This window comes from Anastrepha obliqua, chromosome 4, assembly GCF_027943255.1.
Source record: "Anastrepha obliqua isolate idAnaObli1 chromosome 4, idAnaObli1_1.0, whole genome shotgun sequence".
Classification (NCBI taxonomy): domain Eukaryota; kingdom Metazoa; phylum Arthropoda; class Insecta; order Diptera; family Tephritidae; genus Anastrepha; species Anastrepha obliqua.
In genome coordinates, this window is record NC_072895.1 from 115108376 (window position 1) to 115134591 (window position 26216).

General features: G+C 39.1%; 2 protein-coding genes across 3 annotated transcripts; both read right to left on the reverse strand.

Moving 5' to 3' along the window:
* Positions 1 to 1100: 1100 nt before the first annotated feature.
* Positions 1101 to 3927, reverse strand: LOC129243643 (uncharacterized). 2 transcript variants are annotated; one of them, XM_054880823.1, is made up of 4 exons: positions 3890 to 3927; positions 3738 to 3827; positions 3442 to 3531; positions 1101 to 3378 (listed from the first exon to the last, which is right to left on the reverse strand). In XM_054880823.1, the coding sequence occupies exons 1-4, from the start codon at positions 3895 to 3897 to the stop codon at positions 1446 to 1448; spliced, it is 2121 nt and encodes a 706-aa protein (XP_054736798.1). In that variant the 5' UTR covers positions 3898 to 3927; the 3' UTR covers positions 1101 to 1445. The 2 variants fall into 2 exon arrangements, with proteins under 2 accessions (XP_054736798.1, XP_054736797.1); XM_054880822.1 differs by having other exon boundaries at positions 1101 to 3531.
* Positions 3928 to 12778: 8851 nt separating this feature from the next.
* On the reverse strand, positions 12779 to 13255 carry LOC129244374 (putative nuclease HARBI1). The gene is made up of 2 exons (XM_054881994.1): positions 13236 to 13255; positions 12779 to 13193 (listed from the first exon to the last, which is right to left on the reverse strand). Exons 1-2 carry the CDS (start codon positions 13253 to 13255, stop codon positions 12779 to 12781), a joined length of 435 nt encoding a protein of 144 aa, XP_054737969.1.
* Between the last annotated feature and the right edge of the window lie 12961 nt (positions 13256 to 26216).

A 26216-nucleotide genomic window follows, 5' to 3' on the forward strand; every position in this document is an offset into this window, starting at 1 on the left:
AAATTCCACCCCGGCATCCGTTAGAGCGTTTGCTAGGTCTTGCCTTGGATTGGCCATTTTCCTGGTATTTGATATATAATTTGGTGAGATATTGCGATGTCCACTTGCGGTGGGTATTAGACCCCACGCCTGAGTTGTGAAACCGTCTACTTTCCTTATATGAATTGGTAGATTACCGCCTATATAACTATTTGATAATTAAACGACGTGCGTCTCTTATTCTCTCTTTTCCGGAAGTCCCCTTTCTTTATTCGATACATTCATTGGGATGCCGATTACATGTTATCGTCATACAATGTTTCATGCTTAACCTAAGTTTACAATTTTTCCTTTTTACAATGTTAAGGAACGCTCGCTTTCCATTTTTTTTTTTAAAGCGCAGTGAATTTCGGTGCGTAGGCTTTGTGATTCCAAATTCGACTGCCATTTTTCTGTTTCTCTACCTCGCACCGAACCACACTCGAGGACAGCGCTACAACGCTGTAGTCGCGCTATAACGGTCCTTATTCAAGCGACAAAATACAAATAACCAATCACAGCACAATTAGCGGCTGATGCAATATTACTAATGTGATGAAATTATGATTCTGGTGAAATACCCAAAACAGAATACTCATACACTCACACATACAGTACGCAGCAACACGCGCATACAGTGCGTGCATACAGCCAGTGTTGCCAGAACATTTTCAGAAATAAAGCTAGATGGATAAAAAAAAAAGCTAAAAAAAGCTAAAAAAAAATCGAAAAAAGGCTAAAAAAAAAGCTAAAAGTACAACGCCATTTTTACGTTTTATTCGTTATTTTCATTGTAAAAAAAAACAATACTTAGCATAACTATTTTACACATGTAGTGAAACATTAAATTTAATTTGTACTTCAATTTCATAAAAGTATATATTGTATATACACTGATGCTTTGCATCATATAAATATAAAGCTACGAAACATTGCAATTTGTATTTCATAAAATTTTTCATAAAAAACAATCTTAGCATAACTATTTTACACATGTAGTGAAACATTAAATTTAATTTGTACTTCAATTTCATAAAAGTATATATTGTATATACACTGATGCTTTGCATCATATATGTAAATATAAAGCTACGAAACATTGCAATTTGTACTTCATAAAATTATTTCCACTTCCAGTTAACAAAATAAAAAATGCGCCTTTTACTAACTGCCCAACCTAATATAAACGCACGAACATAAACGACGTTTTTTGCTCTAACCGATATAAACACAAGTTTTCTTGATAAAAATATGTGTGTATATGTCAAACCCTGGTGTCACGCAGAACCAAAATTGGAAATCAAATTAGGTTTTTACGCACGCAAATTAATTTATGTTACTTTCATACAACTTGTATGTACATGAGACAATTTTTGACAAAAAGTTACCGCAATGCGTTTATATTAGATTGGGCTGTAAAAGTCTTATTATATTTCTATGTCAAAATTTTCTTCATCATCCGAGGAATAAGAATAAATACTGGAATTGTTCATGAGACTAATGAGATCTTTTGTTATGACAAAGTCATGACAGCACTTCTTTTCTTTTTTTAGTCCATACCTTATACATAAAATTGCATTTAACATTGTAGTACTAGTCCTATTTCGCACCTTAGTTTTTACATTATTCATCGTACTAAAAATACGCTCAACCTCCGCATTGCTCAGCGGCAGAACCAAAAATTCAAAAACAAAATTAGAAAGACTGGCAAAAGGATTTTCCCCGAACGCATTCTTATACTCCCGAACCTGTGTCCAAAATGCAACTGTGGAATCTATGCCTTCCCATTCGATTAGATGCAATTTCTTCCATTGCATTTCTATGTTACTTATCTCGTCAGATGTATATCTACATTTTTCTTGTTTGAAACTATCAAATATGTTTGTTTTTACAGCGCTCAGTGCTTTTTCCATAGAAAAGAAATTAATATTTTTCAAAGTGTCGATATTACTTGGCAAACGTTGGCGTAATTGCTCTATTAGTTTAATAAGAAAACTACGGCAGTTATCTCGTATATTTTTTTCTGTATCTATATCATTAATGTTTGTTTTCATAAACTCCTCAAAGGAGTAATGGAAACAAGGAAGAGGAATTAATAACGGCAACAACGGAGAAGACAATGGGTCAAAAGTTTCTGAGGAGTAAGTAACAAGTGAGCAAAGATTTGAAAGTAGATACTTTAAGTCACTGAACATCTTGAGGGGGTCTACAGAATTGCTTTCAAAAAGCTTATTCACCATTTGAACTTCTTTTAATATAGGGCCAAGGAACATTAAATAAGCTAAATTTTCGTCAGAGAACAGATTTGCCAACAGCTTCGCTTTATGACAGCATTCCACTGTTGCAGCAATACCAAAGTGCGTTTTCAATTCCAACCATTGACTGGTTACTCTTTTAACGGCAACTTCGATAGACAGCCATCTAGTAGAGCAGGCTCTAACCATTTGTAAAGGTTCTAGCCCATCATTTATGGCAGCATACAACATGGAATAGCTATTTTGTCTACTTGCGGATTTAGAAAACCAGTTATATGTTTCTGATATCAAAAATTCAATTTTATTGGGAAGTAATTTCGAAGCAGACGAAACAGCCAATTGGATCGAATGGCAAACACATGGAACTAAAACAATATTAGGTTGATGTTGCTTTAATAAAGAAATCACGCCTCGGTTTCTGCCTACCATAACACTAGCATTATCTGTTCCTAAGCCCCTTAAGTTTTTAATATCTAACCCAAACTCACTCAATGTTTTTAAGATTGAATCTACTAATCCTTTTGCCGTGCAATCCTCGATAACTGATAGTGTAAGAAATGTATTAACAATTGATTTGCTGGTAGCGCTATAATATCTTATCACTATTCCGAGGTACTTTTTAACGCTTATATCTGTCGATTCATCAATAATTAAGCTGTATGGATTGCTACCGATATCAGAAAGTAACCGATTTTTAAAATATGGACATAGCACATTTCGAATTAAAGCACTACATTTTGATCGAGCCAGTTTTATTCCTGTAGCTATTGAACTGTCGTGAAACGAGTTTCTTTGAATCGTAGATAAATGATCTACGGAACAGATAGCTGTGTGTGAAGCGACGTAAAGTGCGTTAGCTAATTCGGCTCGCTTTGTATCATAAATAATACCAACAGCTTTAAAAGAAATTGTTGCCTGCTTTCCTCTTAAAAATGGACCTGCTGTTGCTTTGTGTTTTTTCGTATTTGCATGCGCTATCAAAGTGCATAATTTTGGTGTCAATTTACAGCCGCAAAACTTACACAATATTTTGTCATCATATTCAGATATCCAATCTTTAAACCTTTTATCGCTGAACCAAGCTTTTCTCACTTGTTGGGTATATCTGCGCCACAAAAAAACGTCATTTAATATAAAAAACAATAAAAGCGGCATGTGAATATAATACCTTTTGGTCTTTCTGCGCGGTGATTCCTCATCCGAATAGCTGCACGAACTTTCACTCTCGGATGTTTGTAAATCAATTCTTTGGGAACACCTGTTTAATACACAACTATTTATTTCACAATAGTTACTTCAGGGCTGCATGTTAACGTTAAATTTATCAATAAACGAAAATAAATTAGATTTTCGTTGCTTTTATTGATAATATTTACGTTAAACGGCAAACTCTTAGAATTTTCTTGAAAGTATGCAATACATTTGTGCATACAAACATACATAGGTATGTATGTACGCACTTACCTTTTAGTATTTTTCGGTTCAACTTCATTCAAATTGTCCTCTTCACTCGAAGATGTCTCAATTGGAGCCGGCACAGCTTTTTTAAAATATCTAATAGGTATAATAACATAAATTTAACAATTTTTACCTTTAAATGCACAATTTTAACTTACCTTTCCATATTTCTGCAAATTTTACTCGATGCAACAACGCGGCGCGAATCGTTAGGAATGTTCACACACAACGATTGGTGCAAATATCAGCATGCCTACAAGCTCATAAATCCGGAACGAAATAGGCCAGATATCCCATCGACATGCTCCTCTCAGCAGCTAAAAATTTTCACAAGATGCCGTCTAAATCATACCAAAATTAGCCACGAACACCTTCTAACTGGGAAAGCAGCCCCCGAGTGTAGTATATGCAACCGCCCACTGTCTATAAATCACATTTTAGATCATTGCCCTAAGTTTTCCAATAGTAGGAAAAACATATTTAAAAACCAATCACCTTCCGTCGCATTAAGAAAATACTCACCCGATAATGTTAAAAATATTTACAATTTTATATACCAAAATAAACTACTATATCTTGTATAATATAATGATGATAAAATATTCTCTAAATTTAAGTTGTTATACTCAGTAATGTTAAAATATATTAGATAAACATCAGGCCGATAGTCTTAGTAGCTAGTGCCTCTTTTCTGTAATATAGTTATTTATAATTATATTTCATTATTAATAAATAAATAAAATAAATAAATATTTTGCATTTATACATGGAAATGTTGGCGGTGAAAAGAACAGTGCAATAATCGATTGTTCGTGCTGCCATTCAGTGTTAAGCGGACACACACTATACATACTTTGTGGAGACTAGATTAACAATTTTTATACTATCGAATTTTATTAATCTTAGAAAAAAGCTAAAAAAAGCTAAAAAAAATTCGAAAAAAGGCTAAAAAAAAGTTAGAAGCTAAATTACATTTTTTCCGGCTAAACGAAAACAAAAAAAGCTAAATCTAGCTTGAAAAAAGCTAAAATGGCAACACTGCATACAGCACGCGTCGACATTAACATATTGATGCTAACAAGGAAGTTTCTTGAACTGTGGTGTAAAGAAAACCACATGTGCTTTCGCTTAGTACACATATATATTTAAGGAATAGTATTTTTGGATTTGTTCAGATCCATTTATTCCGAAATACTATCATACTTAAATTCTCAAAATAAAATGGAAAATTATAAGTTTTACCCAAATAACATCTCTCAATAACTCTTCTGAGTTCGATCACTGGATTGTTAAATAAAAGTCTCAAATTAATGACCACACAGCTTGCTTGCTTTATTTTCAGTACTTAATCGCTCTACTATTCTTTACACGCTTACACGTTTAACTCAAGACTTGCACTCGATGGTTACTTGCCATCAGCTGTCTACAACTGTGTGTAGCTTGGTGACTTTTGGAATAAAACATAGACTTTTTGATAAATAAATCATTTTATTTTTCAACGTAGTCTCCTTTGAGTTCTATACACTTTGTCCAATGCTTATCCAATGTCCAGTGACCACCAAATCGGTTTTTCCTGAATTTCCTGTTTTATTTTATTTAATACATTAGAATTTTTAAATTTTAAGTATTCATTTGTAGATTCAACATACTCAGTTATTTCAAAGTTATTAATATAATTATTTTTACATTATTCCAAATTGTTTCATCAATATTTTCGTATGTAACATTATCAATTATAGTATAATTCTTAAAAACTATTAAATAAACTCCATCTAATGTGTGTTCATCAATTACATGCGTTCCAGAAACTAATATGGCCCCCTGTTTTATTTCTTCTATTTCTTCATTTTTCCCCTTTAATTTTTTGCATTTGGTTCTTGCTTTATTAAAAATTTTCGACAAACAAGATTTCCTTTCTTCAATTTTACAGTATGTATTTTTTATTTCTTCTTTACATTCTTTTACATTTACATAATCATTTCCACACTTCGCTATTTTATCCTCAACTATCAATTTACCATCTCTCTGCGCTATAGCCCGGACTTCATAAAATTTACAATCATACAATACCTTTGGATATTTTATATATATTACAATTAGTTCTTTATTTTGAATTACTTTGAACTGTGAATCATCTATTAAATCTGTAATCGTTATTCGTCCGTGTTCATGTCGTGTTATATTTCTTATCTCATCAATGCACAGTGGTGCCGCCGCGTATGAAGAGCGGTCACAAGAACTTTTGGTGTGATAAATTACTTTTTAGTACGTTTTTAAGTTGAGAAATTTTTTTATTTGTTAAAAAAACACTAAGACATATAAAAATAAATATATATGTATATAATGAGAATATATATAAGATATAATAATAATAATATATATTATAATAAAGTAATATATAATTAATATAAAAAGTCAAAGGAAAATTAGCTACACACATTTTTTATATAAATTTTTTTTGTTTCGTTTAAAGTTTTGCATAAATCTTAAATTATAAACAATAATAGAAAAAAACATTAAATTCCGAAAGGATGAGCATAAAGTATACTTTGATGCCAGTTACGTTATTCTTATTTATGAAAACAATAAAATATTCACTTCCAAAAAAGTTAATGTACTTAGAAATACAAAACTTTTAACTCAATAAATCTAACACTTCTCTTGATACCATAGATTTCTTTTTACATGGTAATTTTCGTATACTAGATATAAATGGATCGGAATTAAGAAGAAGCCTGTGCAAAAGATCCGTGTTAGTTACAGTTCTTGAGTGCTTTCTGGTATTGTCACGTCTGAATTGTTTCACTAAGGTATTACATGATTCAGCTGCCTCCTCTGATAATTCTCCAATTGATAATAAACAATGATCGATCACATTAGGCAATTTTGAATGAATAAAGTCTCTTAATAAAAAATACTGATGTTTGGTGAGTTTTGCCTCATTAAATAGAGACAAAACTTCGTTCGTATTGAATTCTAAAGAATTTGAATTTGATTGCTTTGAGTTACTTAGTATTGCATGAATAGCGGAACTATCAACATTAGCTAGATCGGATAACCTGCGACGCTTTGTCCTCTTGCTGCAATCCTCAAAATCTTTTCTGTGTCTGCCTGTGTTCGCTCGGAGAAGGATTCGTAGAGTTTGTCACCTCGCCCGACTCCCGCTTTTTCAACACACATAATTCGGTTTCAGTTAACCAATTACTGTACTTGGCAATCAGCCTTGTTTTTGATCTTTGCACTTTTTCCCAGTATCGAGAAATCCGTGAACAGATCCAAGAAACACGATTTTCAACGTCTTCTAAGGTTAAATTCTCAGAGTTTGGTAAAGCTTGAATTATGTTCTTCAGTACGTGGCGACATCTATCAACATCATTTTTAATGCTATTGTAACATAACCACGTGTCCAGAATATGCATGCGCGTAAATGAACACTTCAAATTTACACCTAAAACAAAAAAAATCTTTATTAGCAATCTTGGTAGAATCACATTTTTCAAAATCCTACACATAGGTACAGATTAGACACTATATCAAGCGCAGTCGCAGGTCATCGCAGCTGGAAATTATTTTTCCTTAAAGAGGACATACGTAAGAATATTTTAATGTATGTTTCATTTGTGCAGATTCGTGCGAACTTAGTTAAAACTTTACAAACTTCTTATAAAAAAAATAAACGGCGGTCTGAAAACCTATTAAATAATAATTAAAAAAGATAACAAAACGTCTAACATGTCGTACATACCTTCAACTTGAATTTAACATTAGGGTTTCTTTCAGATATCGCAAACGATAGCGGTTGGTGGTCCGTATAAATTTCTAAATCTTTTACAGCATAAAGGTAATGTCGCAATATTTTCAATGCCCAAACAATAGCATAAAGCTCCTTTTCGTTAGTTGCATAATTCTGTTCGGTTGAATTCAAAGTCTTTAAAATAAATGTTATGGGTTTTTCTCGTTGTGATAATACAGCCCCCACAGCTACATTTGAAGCGTCGGTATTTAAAATTAATTTTTCATTAAAATCAGGTTACGATAATTCAATGCATTGGCATAATACATCCTTTAACCTTTCACAAGCGGCTATACCTTCTTGGTCAAGATCAATCCTTGTCTTTTTTGATACATGCTGCGATACTCCTCCATTTTTTCCTTTTAAGTGCTTTGTCAGTGGCTTAGCTATTGTAGCGTAATCTTGAATAAATTTCCTGTAATATCCTGTTAATCCCAAAAAATCCCTTAATTGTCGTAAAGTTTTAGGTATGGGATAATTTTTTATCGCTTCCACTTTTTTTGGGTCTGTTTTAACATCCTTATAAGATACTACGTATCCCAGAAATTCAACTTCTGTTTCTATAAACCTTGATTTTTCAAGATATATTTTCATATGAGCTTCCCTTAATCTTTCAACTATTTGTTTTAACTGCTGAATATGTTCTGTCAATGTCTTCGAAAATATTATAATATCATCAATATACACTTGGCAAAATTTACCGATATATTCACGTAAAATATCATTCATTGCTCTCTGAAATATACTAGGGGCATTCCTTAGCCCAAATGGCATCCGTAAGTACTCATATTTCCCGTTATTAACTGAGAAAGCCGTTTTTTCAATATCACCTTCCTGCATTAAAATCTGATGAAATCCTGACTCTAAATCAATTGTTGAAAAATATTTGGATTCCCCCAAATTCGAAAGTATCACCTCAGGATTAGGCACGGGGTATCTATCTGATATTGTTTTTTCATTTAATTTTTTAAAATCTATGACCAAGCTTAGTTTAGGACTTCCATCCTCGTTCATTTCCTTTTTCGGAACAACCCAAACAGTAGTAAATTTCCAATTTCCTCATTAACAAAATCATTTACAGACACACAATACGGATACTGCTTTGTGGTCCTGCGAGAATTTTCTTCTGCTTTGTGGTCCAGCGAGAATTTTCTACTGCTTCAACTTTGTTTTTAAAAAAAATTTCTCCAAAATTTTTATTTTTTTCGCCCAATTCATGGGGTACTTTTTTTCAAAATATATTGTGTTATTTGTTTTTTCGCCCGATTCGTGGGGTACTTATTTTATTATCACCGACCGTATGCCCTCTCGCACGAGGTATTTGCTTACGGTTGATGCTCCTGGCAGGATCGCCAATTAAAGTTATAACGCGGGTGAGCGTTAAAAAAATAAAATAAAACGCTTGCTTCCAAAGTATAACTTGAAGTGATTCTTTTATTCTTACGTTATTTCTTTTATACCAAATTTTTGCTTACTCTATACTTAACAAATAATTGTTTGTGTTTACAATAAATCTTTCACTATTGGATGAGCTTATTTCATCATCCTCTAATTTGTGCTTATGCTAGCTTTAAAAGTACTTGACAAATAATTGTTTATGTTTATAAATTTGTGCTTATGCTAGCTTTAAAAAGTATTGCTTATTGTAATTCTATCCTTAACAAATAATTGTTTATATTTACAGTAAATATTTCACTATTGGATGAGCTTATTTCATCATCCAATTAGTGCTTATACTAGCTTTAAGAAGTATTGCTTACTCTAACTTTTTGTATATATTTACCGTTATGCGGCTTACCAGAGTAGGGTATTAACTTGCACATATGTTACCAGTAGTAACGACCAGCTCATCGCTAATCTATTACACTGTCAAGTACGCAGTATATATATATATATTAAATATTACCAACAACAGTAATAGTGTATTAGTTGAAATCAAAGAAGTTCCGTTTTGATCGACTCGTCACTACGAGTGTCTTTTATTGAATGAATCTTTAGTTATTACAATCTGGTTCTTACAGCTAAAGACAGCGTGGCTGCGCTGTCAGGGACGCCGGCAGAGGCGCGGTCAGCTTATGTATAATTCTTTATGTATTGTTTACATAAGAACGTCTAAGGGCTGACGCGGCTCGTAACGGCGGGGAGGAGGTAATATGTTCACTTGGTTGTTGAACCGTCGGCGCATATCAAATATGCCGACGCGGTAATGTCCATACAGGGCAATGGCCAAGGGATCGTATTACCACAAGTGCTTGCACATTGTTTATATGAATATTGTAGTCAAGTGCTACAATGTGTTTGTAATAATATTTATGCATTCAACTGAGTACAGTGAGCATCAGGGCAATGGCCCAGGGATCGTATTACCACAAGTGCTTGCGCATTGTATATATGAATATTGTAGTCAAGTGCTACAATGTGTTTGTAATAATATTTATGCATTCAACTGAGTACAGTGAGCATTCGATAAGTGAACATACTACAATAGCGACCAGCGGAACCTGTTCTACTATCCTGTTGTTTGTTAGTCCATGTTAAAATATTTAATTAAATTTAACCGCTTCCAATTCTTAAAATAAAAAGACCACCACGTTTTTATATTTCATCAATTTTTATTTCAATTCTTTTCTTCTTTTACGACCCGTCACCGCAGAAAATCATATACAAATTGAACGCGTCTTAACCGACAAAATCAAATTCAAGACAAAGAAATAAGAACATAAGTCCCGCTATAATTCATATATATGTATACATAAAGAGTCTTAGGAATTAGGTATTTATGTAATAATAAAATCAAAGCCTACTATGTATTAATACAAGCTATCTCGTTTTAACCAAAGCAATTAGTCTTGTTCATTTTGCATGTCACTGCAACAAACACACACATACATATGTGTACATATCACATGAATTTATATTAATATACATATAAGCGTAAGGAAACTTACATTAGGTTGTGCCATCACAATAAAGCGATGTTTGTTACAGTGACTTCAACAGTCCAGTATGTTTAGGGGCATTGTCTTGTTTAAAAATAACTTTTTCAACAGCAAGACCGCTTTTTTGGATGGCAGCAGGCAAATTTTCTTGCAAGATCGTCAAGTACTGCTCCTTTTTCATTCGTCCTTCGATTTTGATCAAAGGACCCACACCATTGCAAGCGATGCACCGCCAAACCATTATGGTGCCACCACCATGCTTCACTGTTTCTTTCACGCTTGATTTTGTTAACTGCTGGGGATCTTTTGACCAAAACCATGAGCAGCCATCCGATTCAAATCGGTTGATTTTTGTTTTCATCTGACCATATCACCGTAAAAAATAAAAATATGCATTAAATGATATTAATTATTGAAGCTTTACTGCTTAGTACCTGCTGCCAATCTGCATTAGTCCAATCGGTGTGTACTTCAGCAAACTTTTTTCTGCTCATTATGTTTTTTTTTTAAGCAGCGGTTTTTTTTTTCTTTTCTGCAGCTTTCAATCCTATTTTTTTCAAATTTCGTCTCGCTGTCCATTTGCTGACTTTCAAATTCATTGTCTGAATGCCTTCTGACGGTGTCTACGCTACCGCTTGCAACTAGTTTAGCCAAATGCCGACTTTCCCGCTCGGTCATTTTTTGTGGACGCCCAGGGTTTTGCTTAACTTGTAATAAATCATGTTTTTTTTAATCCTTTGCGCTGTGGTGTGACTAACTTTGAATTTGTGGGCACATTCTCGAATAGACAACCCGTCCCGCACAGATTTTACAATATTTTCTTCAACACTTGGTTTCATTGTTTTATTTATTAATGACTTAACACTTTACCACTTTATGACATCAATTCCAGAAAAAGAACAAAAGAAACCACAGCCAAATTTAGAAAGAACCGTATAAGGGGTACGTGGGTACAATAAATGGTGAGTACAATAAATGAAAACTTAAAGGTTAAAAGAAAATAGCGTGATATGTTACATATATAAGTTAAGCAAGTTATATTGCTTATAAAATAAAACAACACTTTGTTTTAATTAAATACATAACTTTATTTATTAAGTTTACTTTATTACTTCAGTTGACTCTGCAACTTCTGAAACGTAACAAGAACTGCCGCGTATCAAGAACTGAACTGGCTTCGGCAGGCAATGATACCGCTTTTTATACCCTCGCGATCACCTGTAAGTGTTGTTGCGCGAAAAAGGTCGCTTGGACTCTACCGCTAGCAACACAATTGTGTTGTTGCATGCACATGACAAGTGGTACCGCTGGCCTGCCTACCAAGCATGTCAACCATACGTTGCTATGCAATCGTTGGATTACTAGAGCAGGCAAGCACCGTTGTGTTTTGGGCTACCTACCCAACACAACGCTGCTAGGGCAGGCGCAATGCATTGATCGAGCTGTTGTCATGCAGTTGCTCTGCATGCTAGGCTCACGCATGTGGTGTTGCTATGCAGTCGGTGGTTAGTTGGGCCAGACAACAACTGTTGTGTTTTGGTCTGCCTGCCTAACATCCTGTTGCCAAGCCAAGCGCAAGCAGTGATCACTGTTTGTTGTTATGCAGCGGGTTGTTTTGTGAAGCCAGGCGAGAGTCCCGGCATGCTGTTGCTAAGGTGAGCGCAGGTAGTGATCATCATGCTTGTTGGTGTTGGGCTGCATCGACTGAGCTTAGATGTCAGCACTGGGGTGATAGAAAGAGCGGTAGGGTGTGCGAGGTTTTGCAACGAAATGCTGTTGCTTTCGTAGGATTCGGTATCATGCCTTAACTTATATAAGTATATGTATGTGTTAGCAGTAATAGCGACAAGCGAAAGTTGTTCTACTATACTGTCAATTACATACATATTCCTGCAATTAAATATTATTGTATGTATATAACGTCGAATAGTGTTTAAGGCAGGCCGATTATGTTGACCATAATGCGGTCTAAGCGCACGAAAAACATTTGTCACAGAACGCTGATTTTCATAATACAGTTGAACAATTTGTAGACGTTGTTGCGGTGTGAGTCTTTCCATGATGAAATGCCAAACGCTGTTCAACAAATCCACGATGACAGTTTGCCACAACTCGCGCGCGATCTGTAAAAAAAACGCAAATGAAAAAAACTTCTCTTAATTGATCACCCGTTATATACATATGCAAATTAAAGTTATAACGCGGTGAGCGTTAAAAAAAATAAAACGCTTGCTTCCAAAGTATAACTTGAAGTTGGCGATCCTGTTTAATGAAAATAAACTTATTTAATTGAAACACTCTTACCACCATTGCATTTATGCTGTGCTTAAGCTTTCGGTTAAAAAATAAATGCTCGTCATTATTTGGATGTGCGTTCCATCCACTGCTCCTACCACACCCGGAATTCCGCATGTTTCGTAAAAGCTACCGTTGGCATCCTGTTTCTCTTCACTGCTCATCGAAAAAACGATATGTTTTGGACACAATACCTTTTCAATTGCACTGCAAACTTCCCAAAGGCAACTGGAAACCGTTTGCTGTGCTAGCCCCGCGCGATGGTCTTGGCCAATTAAATGCTGATACGCACCCTGAGCAAGAAACTTTAGGGTTGTTGCAACTTTTATGATGTCAGGGATAACCGTTGCTCTCGTTGGAGATTTCATCTCGCCCTTTATGCTATTTAGCACATACATAAAGGCTTCCTTACTCAGCCGAAAATGCTGCACAAAACTGATGAATAAAGCATGAGTAATTCTTTAAAGTTTAACTTACCTGTGATCGCTGAGACTCATAATGTTGGAGTTATCTCTTATAAATCTCCGAGAAATCCTTTCCTCAGATGATTCGTCCCATAAAGCTACAGAATCCATTACTTTATATTATTTAAATATAAGTTATATAGTGGTTCAGCTTCCTTCTCTGGAGCAGTGATGAGGTCTTTATTACACAATTGTCTGGACAAAACTGATTATAAGAATGGAGAGTATAAAAGACTAAAGCTAAGTACATAAATGGAAAACATGGATCTAAACTTAAATACATAATAAATATATAAAGATTATGCCATGGGTTTGTGTGTGGTCAGTAAGACCGACTCAGCACATTTCGGTCAGAACTCCAACGCTTGCGACATAACGGAAACGACTGGCCGTTGCTTCGACCCACATTACTTTGTTTATGTTGCATATGTGGTCGGGTTCAACGACATTGTTTGCGCGCGGGTTGCTCGGTGAATTCATTGCGAGGGAAGTTCGATGACTTGGCTGTTAACTAGCCCCCCTTTAAGATTGTTGCCGTCCTCGGTGACACTTAACTCCTTTACCATTTCTTGCAATTTGATGGAAGATCTTCTCCGGTACCAACATTGATAGATGATGCCAATACAGCCAAAGGCAAGGCTGAGTGTTACACCAACCATGAACCAGACTCTGGGAGTCCCTCCGGAAAACATATCGTCTCTTAACTTCTGAATTATATGCAGATTGTGCTCATTCATCCTTTGTAACATTGGTAGGCTGAGCACTTGGTCGTGTCCTGTAATATTCAGCAATGGTGACGCCACGATGCCTGGACTCTTGTTTACAACACCATTGTAGTTAATGTATGTGGTCTCGATTATAGTCGCAATACGTTCAAATGTGATGAGATGCGTGCCTTCAATTGTCATCACTGGGCCGTCATCTACTCTTACTCTTGCTGATACTTCGTTGACAACGATTATTCCTTCGTCTAATAGGGTAATCGGTTCCAAGTGGCTTGGCTGTGTGTGGCATAACGCTGCCTTCGTATCTTTTGAAAATCTCATATGCGTCTATAGCTGCCTGTCGGCACGACACGTATTCCTCATGATTTCCATTGAAGTTAGGCACTGATTTTACAATGTCTAACTTCACCTCACATCCCACACTAGGGTCAATTGTTACTCTCTGGTATGTTTCAACTTGTGGGGTTTCTATTCTTAACGCATTAACCTGACCTCTAACTGTTTCAAGTTCCGCTCGGAACTCGTCTTTTAGTCTCCTCTCTTGTTCGAGGAGCGCACTGTTTACCGCACCTTCTATTAACGCTTTTAGTAATGCCGGCTCCATTCCTAATTGACTGTTTCTTCCTGGCCTAAATCCTATTTCTTGCTCTTCGTCACTGTCGTACTCCATCTTTATATTTCTATAAGCCCAAGTCATGAGCAGCCAATGAAGCGAAAGTATCAACTTGTTTCTCTTAACAAAAAAAAAACTGCACTTGCACGTCAATAATTTCGCGACTATACCGTAATGGTCACTTTCGCATTGCCAATTTATTCACAATTTTTTTTATTTAAAATAGTTTTTCGTAAATACTTTTTCTAATTTTTACCGAACAGTCACTTACATGTTCTTGTTTAGGGCCATGCTGTTCCTAACTTAATAGATATCGTAAGATTATCTAATTCCAGTTTTAACTCTGTTGGGCGCCAGTTATATAGTGGTTCAGCTTCCTTCTCTGGAGCAGTGATGAGGTCTTTATTACACAATTGTCTGGACAAAACTGATTATAAGAATGGAGAGTATAAAAGACTAAAGCTAAGTACATAAATGGAAAACATGGATCTAAACTTAAATACATAATAAATATATAAAGATTATGCCATGGGTTTGTGTGTGGTCAGTAAGACCGACTCAGCACATTTCGGTCAGAACTCCAACGCTTGCGACATAACGGAAACGACTGGCCGTTGCTTCGACCCACATTACTTTGTTTATGTTGCATATGTGGTCGGGTTCAACGACATTGTTTGCGCGCGGGTTGCTCGGTGAATTCATTGCGAGGGAAGTTCGATGACTTGGCTGTTAACTTATAGGTACTTTACTTCCAATCGCTCGTTTGTTTTGGTCGCTTTCTTTGACATTTCGGTCGGTGATGCATATTAAGCGAAAAATAAGTGAATAATAAAAAGAGCAACACTTTCAGCGATGCGATAGCGCTACAGAGTACCAATTACCCTTCGTAACGCAATTTATTTTCGCATCGCATTACAGAGTAAGGGCCCTGGTGCATTGCATCCATAACACGAATACGACGGCTTTGTCACTAAAGCATTTGCAATAGCTTGTGTTTGCGCTGTTTTGGCCTCTTCGTTTTTCTTTTTGAAGCACACTTCTGTGTAATGCCCTTTTTTGCGGCAAAAACCACAACGTACCGGACCACTTGTACTATCGACGGCTTTATCGGCGTTCGCGGTAGTCATTTTGTGTTCGCGCAAGGTCATCTCAGCTTCTCTAGCTTCATTCAATAGATTATCGAACGTAGTAATGCGTTTACCGACTAACCCTATTGTAAAGAAAGTATATTTATTTAAAGAAAGTATATTTATTTATTGTTAAATATATTTATTTATTTGTCGTTCCAAGCTAGTCATCCAGCTTGTGAAACGATTATTTTCTTTCTTGTGTCTTACATACTAAGTACAAGCGTTTTTATAGCAAATTTTATCAATGCAAGCCAATAACAATTTTTCGGTGTTTACTTGTGTAATATGATTCTAGCATTCACGCGCCGCGCATAAAATAATTACGTTAGCTATGTTTGCGTTTACTTACTTTCTATTTAAAACGGCACAGCACAGTGAATGCATAAGTGGACAATAAAATAAAAGCCAAAACAAAATGTTTATGAATATTAATGTTAAGGCATATCCGACTTATAATCATACTACACTATCCCTAATTTGTAAATGGATCATATCAAACAAAAGATCGATTTGGCCGATTTCACTAGGAGCATTAGTGAGTTGGGAAAAGAGAGCACGTTTTCTTCGAACAAAAGAATCAGTCGGCTCGTTTTTGGCTTGTTTGCTTTCAATGATTTCAGCATAGATTCGCCAGTCAGGCTTAGGGGGACAAAAAGCTTCACGCAACATACGCACAATATCCTCAAAAACTTTGGGCTTTGGCTGTACACCGCGCCACCATTATGCTGTGTCACCCTCTAAAATCATGGGCATGCGAGTAATAGCATCCGCGTCACTTATTTTCTCGACAGCTTTAAACGTCCCTACAGCAGCAATGAACTCCTCAACTTTTGTTGAATCGCGTTCACCTGCATAACGAGCAGTACAGTTGCTCAACGAACCACTACGTACATTGTAATGACCGACAGATTGCCGACAAAATTGTACGATCAAACGAACTTATCTGAGTGAAGTTCGATTGTAACTATACTAGCTGTCTCAACCTCGATATCAATACTTGTAGTTATTTACAACCACTAGCGATTTGTCTTAGTTTTTTATTAAACTCCAACTAGTTATTCATTTTTACGTTAACAATGGAAAATGCAAAATTAACTTCCTCCACTATTGGTCGCTGATAAAAACGGGCAAAAGTCTTCGAGTCCTGCTGCCAACCGACGAAGTTTTAATTCTATCTGGAATTTTTATCTCTAATAAACCACCTTTAACATTTATATTGGAAATTTTTATTTTTGATAAGGTTTGAACTCTTTGTGTTGTTACTAATGCCAACGAGATAGCCAGCTTCTTTGATAGATTTTCAAGGTCTAACTCCTCATTTAGCCCATAATTGTTAAGCACTATAAAACAATATAAGGATCTCAAGTCTGATTGCATTTGGGACGTTGGGGTTTGAGCACTGATACCCTTTTGCAAAACCTTTTTATTGTAGGATCTTTCCCAATATCCCACGTTGATAATAATGAGATAGCCGATCTATAGGTATTAAGAGTTCCATATTTTTTCTCCCCTGTTGCAAGTGGTGATAAAAATTCCAACACAGTCGCCACGGTCGGGTCAAAAGGGGAAAAGTTTTTAACTTGACAAAATTCATACCATGCTAAAATATATGGTAAAGACGCTATTGGTGCTTGTTTTTTGATAAAAGATTCCCTGATAATCTGCCTGCAATTAGGTTTAGTGATTTCCACGAGGGATGGTATTCCCTGAAAGGAGAACGTAGAATATTAATATTTCTTTTAAAGTAGATAGGTTCTTTTATAAGCAACTCATTGAAAAGTGGAAACCACGGTCGTGATGGCCAATTTGGTGCTACCAAGATACCCTCAGCTTTGTCGTTAATTATTTTTCTAATGACTCTTAGAATTACCGCAAACGGAGGAAAAGCCTAAAATTCAAGATTAGCCCAATCTACCGTAAAGGCATCTATATTGGAAGCCTCCGGGTCTGGAAACCATGAGAAGAAATTTGAACATTTGGTGTTAACATTAGATGCGAACAAAACGACCTTTGGCTGACCCAACGTCAGTACAATTTCATTAAAGGCATAACCCGCAAGCCTTTATCCCATTGCTTTCATCTGACTTTATGTGCGACTCTTCATCAGCCTCAATATTTTGCGATGACTTTATGTACGTTGCTTGCATCCAGAGCCTACTTTCTTCACACTACTGCCAGATTCCTTTACTAATAGATAAATCTTTAATTTTATGCGAAGAAATACAGACACAGTGTGCGTGTGCAGCAAGTCAGCATATAAGCTCGGGATTCCCCGTGAGATGTGTACACAGCGCACGTGTTTAATCACAGTCGCATTTAGTAGAGTGCGATAAAAGAAAAAAAACTTATTTGGGATGCCGTGTAAAATCGAAAACGTGTAAAACAAGTACCGTGTAAATCGGGGGATAGGTGTATTTTGAAAATTGATTGTAGGCTAATAATTAAATGAGCTGTTCACAACAAGAAAGAGTGTTAATTGGTCGATGATTACTAATAAGGATGGAATTTTGTACCTTTTTAATTGAAATGATCATTGACTTTTTTAGAACATCTGGAAAAATTCCATTTTCAAATGATTGATTTATAATATTGGCAATTTGAATGTCCAATACCAATACCGCATCTAAAAGTACGCTTGGTTTTATGAAGAATTACATCACATACATTAATATCATTTTTATTTATCTTTTGTGTGATCGCTTAAATAGTTTTATTGCTCGTTTGTTTTGTTTTTGGTTTGATAATGATTGCTGGCTTAATAGATGTATTCTCTACGACACCGGAATATGACGGTATTTCGACACTATTTTTGGCATCTTTGTTGTTTTTATTGTTTTCTATGTAATTAGTGTCAATTTTACTTTCCAATTAACGCAATTTTTGTTCAATGGATGATTGTAAATTACACGATTTTTGTTATTGTAAAATCACATACATTTAGATGGGTGCAACCAGTGGCGGATCCACGGGGGGTTTTGATCTTGAAAATGCTCCAGCACGTCAGGACTTTTGGCAATTTGTGGTTAAATAGTCAAGAAATGCCGATTTTGGACATCTTTATGAATTTTTTTTGAGTAAGGTAAATTTTTTTTTTTTCCCACAACGGAATCGCAAATACTCTGTAGCTTTAACATCCATTTTTTAAAAGACTTCTAGGATGAATGAAAAAAAAGTTATACTATTTTGAATTTAAGACTTTTAGACATGCAAATTCATTTTCTTAACGCCCTCTTTAATGGAGCAACAGATGCTTAAAAAACTATGTATGTTCGACATTGGTGTCGCTGATTACGAATCTGATGTTAGTTTTTTAAAATTAAAAATGGATGATCAGGTAATCCTTGATAGAATTCGCTAAAGCTTGTCCAGAAACGTCAGTTACAGGAACGAATCCAAGAAAATCCTCGCAGATATTATGTTCAGAATCTAAGTATCGTACGCAAATAGAAAATTGCTCTATGCTAGAAATGTCAGTCGATTCATCAGCCAAAACTGAAAATTCTTTTGATTGATTTATCTTATCAACGATTTTTCTTCTGATTACTTCATGGCAAGTTTCAATAATTTCATTTTGAGTGGTTTTGCTGAGATATGTTGCATTTTTTGGAGTGGACAGAAGGTTTTTCTTGAGTAATTCGTCACTTTCAGCTCGATATCGTAATAGTGCACGAAAATTCCCTTCGTTCAAATATTGTCCTGTAGTTTTGTTATTCGTGTCAGATTCGTCGCCGTACAAACATCCGTCGTCTCTATGGCCACGAAGTGCAATTCCTTGACGTCCACACAAAATTACAGCGCTAACTATGGGTTTCAGTGTCTCATGATTTTCTTCTTTCGTTTTTTCAAGTTGCTTGTCAAGTCGTTCATCGATAGATTTAGTTTTACCGAGCTGAATATCACGTAAATTTTCAATACCGACAACAGATTTTTTATGGTAATAAAGGTTTTCGTGGTTTCGAAAAGTTTCTTTTGCGTGTTTCCAAGTATTAAACGGCTTTTTGATGAGTTTCCCTAGACTTACATTGCCTATTCCACCGGTCTTTATGCCAAAAGCTATGCAATACTTACAGTATGCACCGTTTTCTTTGGAAGAATATGCCATCCAATAAAATTCCTCAAGCCATTTTCTTTGAAACGATAAATTTTTTGTGGTTGATTTCGGAAACGAGCTGGTGGTACCCACGAATCATTGACGATGTTTAGAATTTCATTTGCATTTGGAATTTTTGTACTCCACCGGACAGCGTCTAATTGCTTTTACGTGGGTACCCACCGGCGACGGCCAGACACCACGGTGCTCAAACGCACAACGGATCAAAACAATGCGTTGATCAGCGCCCCACAAATTCCGAAGCATTTAAGGATACCAATCGGTAGTGTGGAATGGACACACTAACCACCTTGGTAGGGTTCGAGGTCTATCTAACCCTCTGCCGTTCTATGGGTTCCGGCACCCGGTTGCATTGCAACTCCACATCGAGCCAAAAGGCTCTGCCCGCATTTAGGTGTTAACCACAGCCACCACGATACTCCCCGAAGGGCCTACCTCAAGAACAGGTCGGAGCAAGCTCCGAGGGCCCCTGTTCCCCGTGGTACCAGATTTAAGTCTCCGGTCAGACCTCGTAGCCGAGACTACTACCAGTTGAGTTTCCATACAGCTCTGGACTGGTGGCCATTCCCCGTGTTTAATCCCCAATCACGCAGCTGAATAACCAGACAAGGATAAATAGAGCCTAATCAACTGAGCGTCCAATATTTCTTCGCCGCTTAAAGACCTCTCGCGCATATTGCCCTAACTTTTCGGCATTTCCACGGTTGGCAAGCACTCCGCTCACGTCATACCGTCCATCAGTGCAGCTAATCCCTACACTCACAAGATCCCTAATGTCTGAGTACATCGGGCATTCACAGAGGACGTGCACCCAGTCCTCTCTTGCCGACCCACATACACATTCCTCACTTGTAGACAAGTATCTCGCATGCAGATACGCATTAAGAGACCCATGTCCAGTAAGGAGGAATCCTAGGCTGAGGGAAAATCCAAAATCAGGATTTTCCCCGACAAATGAAACATTCCGAATGTACTCGTATGTCACGCGACCTTTGGAACTATTGTCCCAACGGTCTTGCCACCTATGAAGCATACTCTCGTTTAACATTCTTATGCATTCCAGATACCCCCTTTCTACATCACCGTCGGATATCCAAGGATCCTCCGGCAGCGGCATACTTAGCCTCCTTCCCAACCTGAAGGTAAATGCCCGTTGCACGACTAACAGGTCAAGAGGAGGCGCACCCAACAACACCTGCAATGCATCCGTACTCACTGTACGGCATACAGGCATGCAGGCAAGCAGCATAATGCGCTGGCACGCCATCAAATGACATTGGCCACCAGTCGTTAACGCTGATTTGTACCATACAGCGGCCCCGTAAGTGGCACAGGCCACAAACAAGCCCCGATATACGGTGCGAACCGCGCGACGGCTAAGGCCCCAGTCAAATCTGACCACGCGACGAACTTGCCCCACAATTGACTTCAGCCGCTCCCTCAACGACACTAAGTGTGGAGTAAAGCACATCCTTTCGCTCATTGTTAACCCCAGGTATTTGACTTGCGTCACATACCTAATCCCTACCCCATTCAAACGCACAATCGGTGGACGACTCGGGGACAATCTGCCCTTAAGCAGCATTGTCACCGTTTTGTCCATCGATATGTCCACTCCCACATTTACCCCCCAGTTGTGGGTTAATGCAAGGAGCTGTCCCCCCACTCGCTCTAGTTCCTCACGCGAACGACCCTCAACCAGAATGAGAAGGTCGTCCGCATATGCGCAGTGTTTACAAAGTGGCTCTAACTGCCGAAGCAGGGAGTCCATCATGAGGTTCCAAATGTAGGGACCACAGATGGATCCCTGCGGACAGCCTCGCTCCACCCCAATCTCCACACTCCCGCCCACACCTACCATGGATGCTTTTCTGTCCGAAAAATAACTCCGCCATAGAGTAATTTCCGGACAGCCAAGCTCCTCTAGCCGTTGTAAGACACGGTCCCAGCGCAAATAGTCAAATGCCCCCTTGAAGTCAATAAACATGCCAAGGACATATTTATTGGCGCTTTCATTTACTGCATTCTGGACATACAACCACGCATCGTCTGTACTACGTCTTTTCCTGAAACCATACTGCCTATCCGACCTAACACCCCGAGTTAGCTCCTGAAGGCGCTCTACCATAACTCTTTCCAGCACTTTTCCAAGTACTGGAAGGAGGCTGATACCACGATAAGATCGAGGATCACTCCTGATCTTATCGAGCGACTTCAAGAGTACAACGACCCTAGCAACTTTCCACTCACGTGGAAAATATCCCTCCCATATGCATTGATCATAAATGGCCTCCAAATATTCCGGAATGAACTCCCACAAGCATTTGCACATCTCTCCGTTCAAACCATCGAGACCTGGAGACCTTTTAGACCTGACCGGGCCAAACGCATAATCCAACTCCTCAACTTCTATTGGAGGGACAGGCACCTCTTGTGCAGGAGGAACCTGAACCTCAGCCCTGGGAAAAAACTCGCCTAACAGAACACTGGCGCATTCTCTCCACGTGGATGACACAGTGTCACCCACGCGAAGAGAGCTAGCCATCTCGTTCCGACGACCCCGACAGATCCTATAGACCTGTCCCCAAGGGCCGTCCCTATTTTCCCCGACAAACCTTCTCCACTCTTCCTCTTTAACTTCTACCAACATTCTCTTATATTCCTTCATTCCTACTCTGAATTGAGCCTTGAGCTGGGGCAAATTCTCTGAATTGGCCCGCCTGGCACGTTGAAACAACCGCCTCAAGCGCCGGACAGACCTCCTCTTTGAATTCAACTCGCTAGTCCACCACTTAACACCTTTAAGTCTGGCAACCCTAGCTTTTCTGAACATCGTGTCATTAACCCCCCAGACACATTCTGATAAACGAGCAATTTGCTCGTCGACCCCGAAATTTTCAAACACGTTTAGCGGTATACCCAATACCGCTTCTCTAACGGTCTGACCGTATCTATTCCAGTCGGCGCATGCGGTACGCCATCGTCTCAATGGACTCACACTTTCCGACTGTGGGGTACGAGGAGTAACCATGATTTGTATTAAATTATGGTCACTAATTCCCCAACCACCCTTGACACTCCAACTACATTCAAACTTGCTCGCGGCTGCTTCATTCATGAGCGTCACGTCAATGTCGCTCGCTCCTCTAGGCCCATCAAACGTATACCATTCACTCGGTTCGTTTGCAATGAGGAGGCTATTTGCCACCACCCAATCGCTCATGGCCTCACCACGACTGTGGCTCCGATATCCAGCAGTGTGCCTGGATGTTTTGCTGAACCACATCGGGGAGGTGGCATTGGCATCGAGACACATGATGACAGGGTTGCTACTTTCACGTAGTAGCACCGCCTCTATGTATCTCAAGTATGGTTCTAGAGGTTCATTAAACTTGCAGTATAGGCTGGCGACATATACTTTGCCGAAATCTCCCTCAACACACACACATACTCCCCACTGTGATGAGTCAGCCAGTACACAAGAGTAGCTTGGCTCACACACAGCTACTGCGGCATTGACTCCAAGGTCCGTAAAGACCCTGAAACCCCCAGGAAGACCTCTCACCACCCCATTGGTGGAGTATGGTTCCTGGAGCAAAGCAATGCCGCAGCCCCCCTCCGACATACACGCCCCCAATTCACACATCACGGCATAAGACCCCTGACAGTTCAGTTGATATAGTTCAACCATCAATGTCTAGCGTTCGCACGGGCAACAATGGCACAGTACACCGGGCAGACAGTGGACATCATCAGATGTCCAGCTGGCTTGCCCTTAAATGCACAGTTGCGACAATGCGGGGCATTGCCACAACCTACACTCCTGTGTCCTTCTTGCCCGCACCTACGGCAGACATCCTTCTTGGCTCTGCATTCTGCCACCCTGTGATCAAATCCCATGCATCGGAAGCAGCCGGGCGTCAGTTGGTCCGGCCGTACCCAGAAGGAAAACCACTTTACGTAGCAACGACCTGCTTCCAGGAGGGCGGACATTAGCATGTCCGTGCCCTCAAGGACAACATTCGTCACTCCATCAGGGCTGACCTTCCAAGGACGGCTGACCATCCTCACGTCCTTCTCAAGGCACCCAGGGCTGAACTCCTTGAGGTTCAAACGGAACAACTCTCCCATGAACTCGTCAGGGGAGATCTCCGTGTGGACCCCCTGGACCACAACCCTAGGCCCCAGCTTCCGACGTATGCTCACATCGAGCCCCACCTCGGAAAACTTGGCATTTTTTACCAAGTTAACCCTCTCAGCAACTGATGGGGTGCGAATAATCGCACCTCCATCCTTCAACGGGCGCACCTCGTGCACCCTTACCCCCATAGAAGGCCCTACTTCCTTTACCACTTTTTTAATCACCTCTTTGGACGTAGTGGGGGTCTTACCCCTCACTACGACCGACCAGGTCTCGACTGGCTTGGGCACCGGCAACGCAGGCAACACAGGCGCAGGCGGCTGAGGTGCCGGCATCATCACTGCACCAGCCAGCGCAGCTCCAGCCGTCCTCCGAGGTGCTTCCTCCCTTGTTTTCTTCGTGGCTTCTAGCTGCCCACGAAGATGTGCGATCTCTGCAACCATTTCGACGAAGATCTCCTCAAACTCCAAGGAGTATCCAAGGAGGTCCTTCGCTACGTTCTTTGGGACGCCGTCCATGTCTATGACGGCTCCACTGAATGCAGCCACCACGGACTTAAATCGCCCCATATATTCCCCGCCAACTCTCTTTTGTTCGGCACCCCCACCGAACGTTCCCAAGTTCCCCAGGGAAGCACCCAAATTTCTGCGGATTTCCTCCATCCGCTGCCCGGCTGGACCCAATTTGGCCCCTGCCTTCCGCACCTTTTTTTGACCCCCCTTTTTCTCCCCCTCGGAAACGCCCTCGCTTCCGCTTACCCCCGACTTACCCATTACGGGTGCTTTCGCCGTGACCTTTTCTGTTGGGACCGCTGCTCCTCCAGCGGTTTTCTTCTTCATGCGGGGGGGTGATCTCAGGAGGACCTCTTCCTCCCCCGACGTTGACTCGTCCATCGCCGATGACGCCAATCTCGAACTGCCCTGGAGAGGGGTGCTCGCCCTCTTCATTCCTACGCCTAATTTGGGCATAGCCCTCTGCCACCACTGTAAATCGCGTCGCAGCACTCGCACTCACTTAACACAATAGTCCTCTACCGAACAATAGTTTTACCGAACAATTGTTTTCTGCTTCACACGCAATTAAAGCGCACAACAATTATAGTGGCACCCGCACGCAATTATAGTGGCACCCACTAACGGGAGAGTCCACCGACAATTACACACACAGTTTATCACACACTTATGACGTTACGCCGTATATAGTGTTTCTCGCTACCCGCACAACGATTTTAGTTTTCCCACAGGTGCGTGCAATTATAGCGTCTCTCACTAAAATTCCGGGAAAACACAGCGGTATTTTCCCGTACTCACACAACGGCACTCACTAAGCACAATGCACAGTTCATGCACTGCTTCACCGCAGCGTCACTCAATTAGCGGTAATCACTCGCGGATATAGCACAAAAGAGAATTTGCAAAAATTTATAGCGTTCCTCGCTACCCGCACAACAATAACAGTTTTCCCGCACGTGTTACACCGACACAGGTGCGCGCAATTATAGCGGCGACCACTTGACGGGACAATTACACGCACAGTTACACAATCGTCTTTCGCACAGTAGATACCGGTTAGGTACGCGCTATTTAAGCGTCTCTCACTAACGGCGAAAAAAACCCTCCGACGGTCGCACGACAGCCGAACTGTTTCCCGCACACACACACACGCCGATTTGGTACGCACAATGTACGTCACTTGCCGACGGTAAAATGCAGTATTTTCTCGCGAAAAACAACGCTCAAGAATATTCTATGGTTTGTAAAGTAAAACAACCGCTCACGCGTCCGTTCGCTTCAACGTTCACACTTAGGACTCCACCGGACAGTTAAAATTTTTGAAAACACGAGGATTTCTTGCTTTGCCAATAACGAGAAGTTTAAGCTTATGGTTGCCGGTAGCGTTAGTGCATGCCATAAATGTAAAACGCTGCTTTTCAGACTTTCTTCCCGGTGCTTGTTTTTCCGACAACGAAACATAAGTTTTCTCAGGAACAAGTCTCCAGTACAATCCGAACTCGTCGGCGTTATATATGTATAATATTTGGCTGGCACATATCTCCATTTCCTTTTTTTTTTCTTGTAAAGCCATTTTGAAAGGGTCTACCAGCTCTGGCTGTGATGACAGTTTTTCTCCAGAAATTTTTAACAAACGTACTCCATAACGTTTCTTAAAGTTTGAACCCACCCGTCACTGGCAAAAAATGTAGAATTTTCCTCATACAACTGGGTATGAAAAGCTTTCGCTTTTTCTTTCAAGATGAGTCCACTTATTGGGTAA

Coding starts and splice junctions, on each gene's coding strand:
- LOC129243643 (XM_054880822.1), bottom strand. Junction 3,532..3,737: donor GAACCGAAAAATACTAAAAG/GTAAGTGCGTAC, acceptor TGTATTAAACAG/GTGTTCCCAAAGAATTGATT.
- LOC129244374 (XM_054881994.1), bottom strand. CDS start 13,255: ATGAGTCTCAGCGATCACAG. Junction 13,194..13,235: donor ATGAGTCTCAGCGATCACAG/GTAAGTTAAACT, acceptor TTTATTCATCAG/TTTTGTGCAGCATTTTCGGC.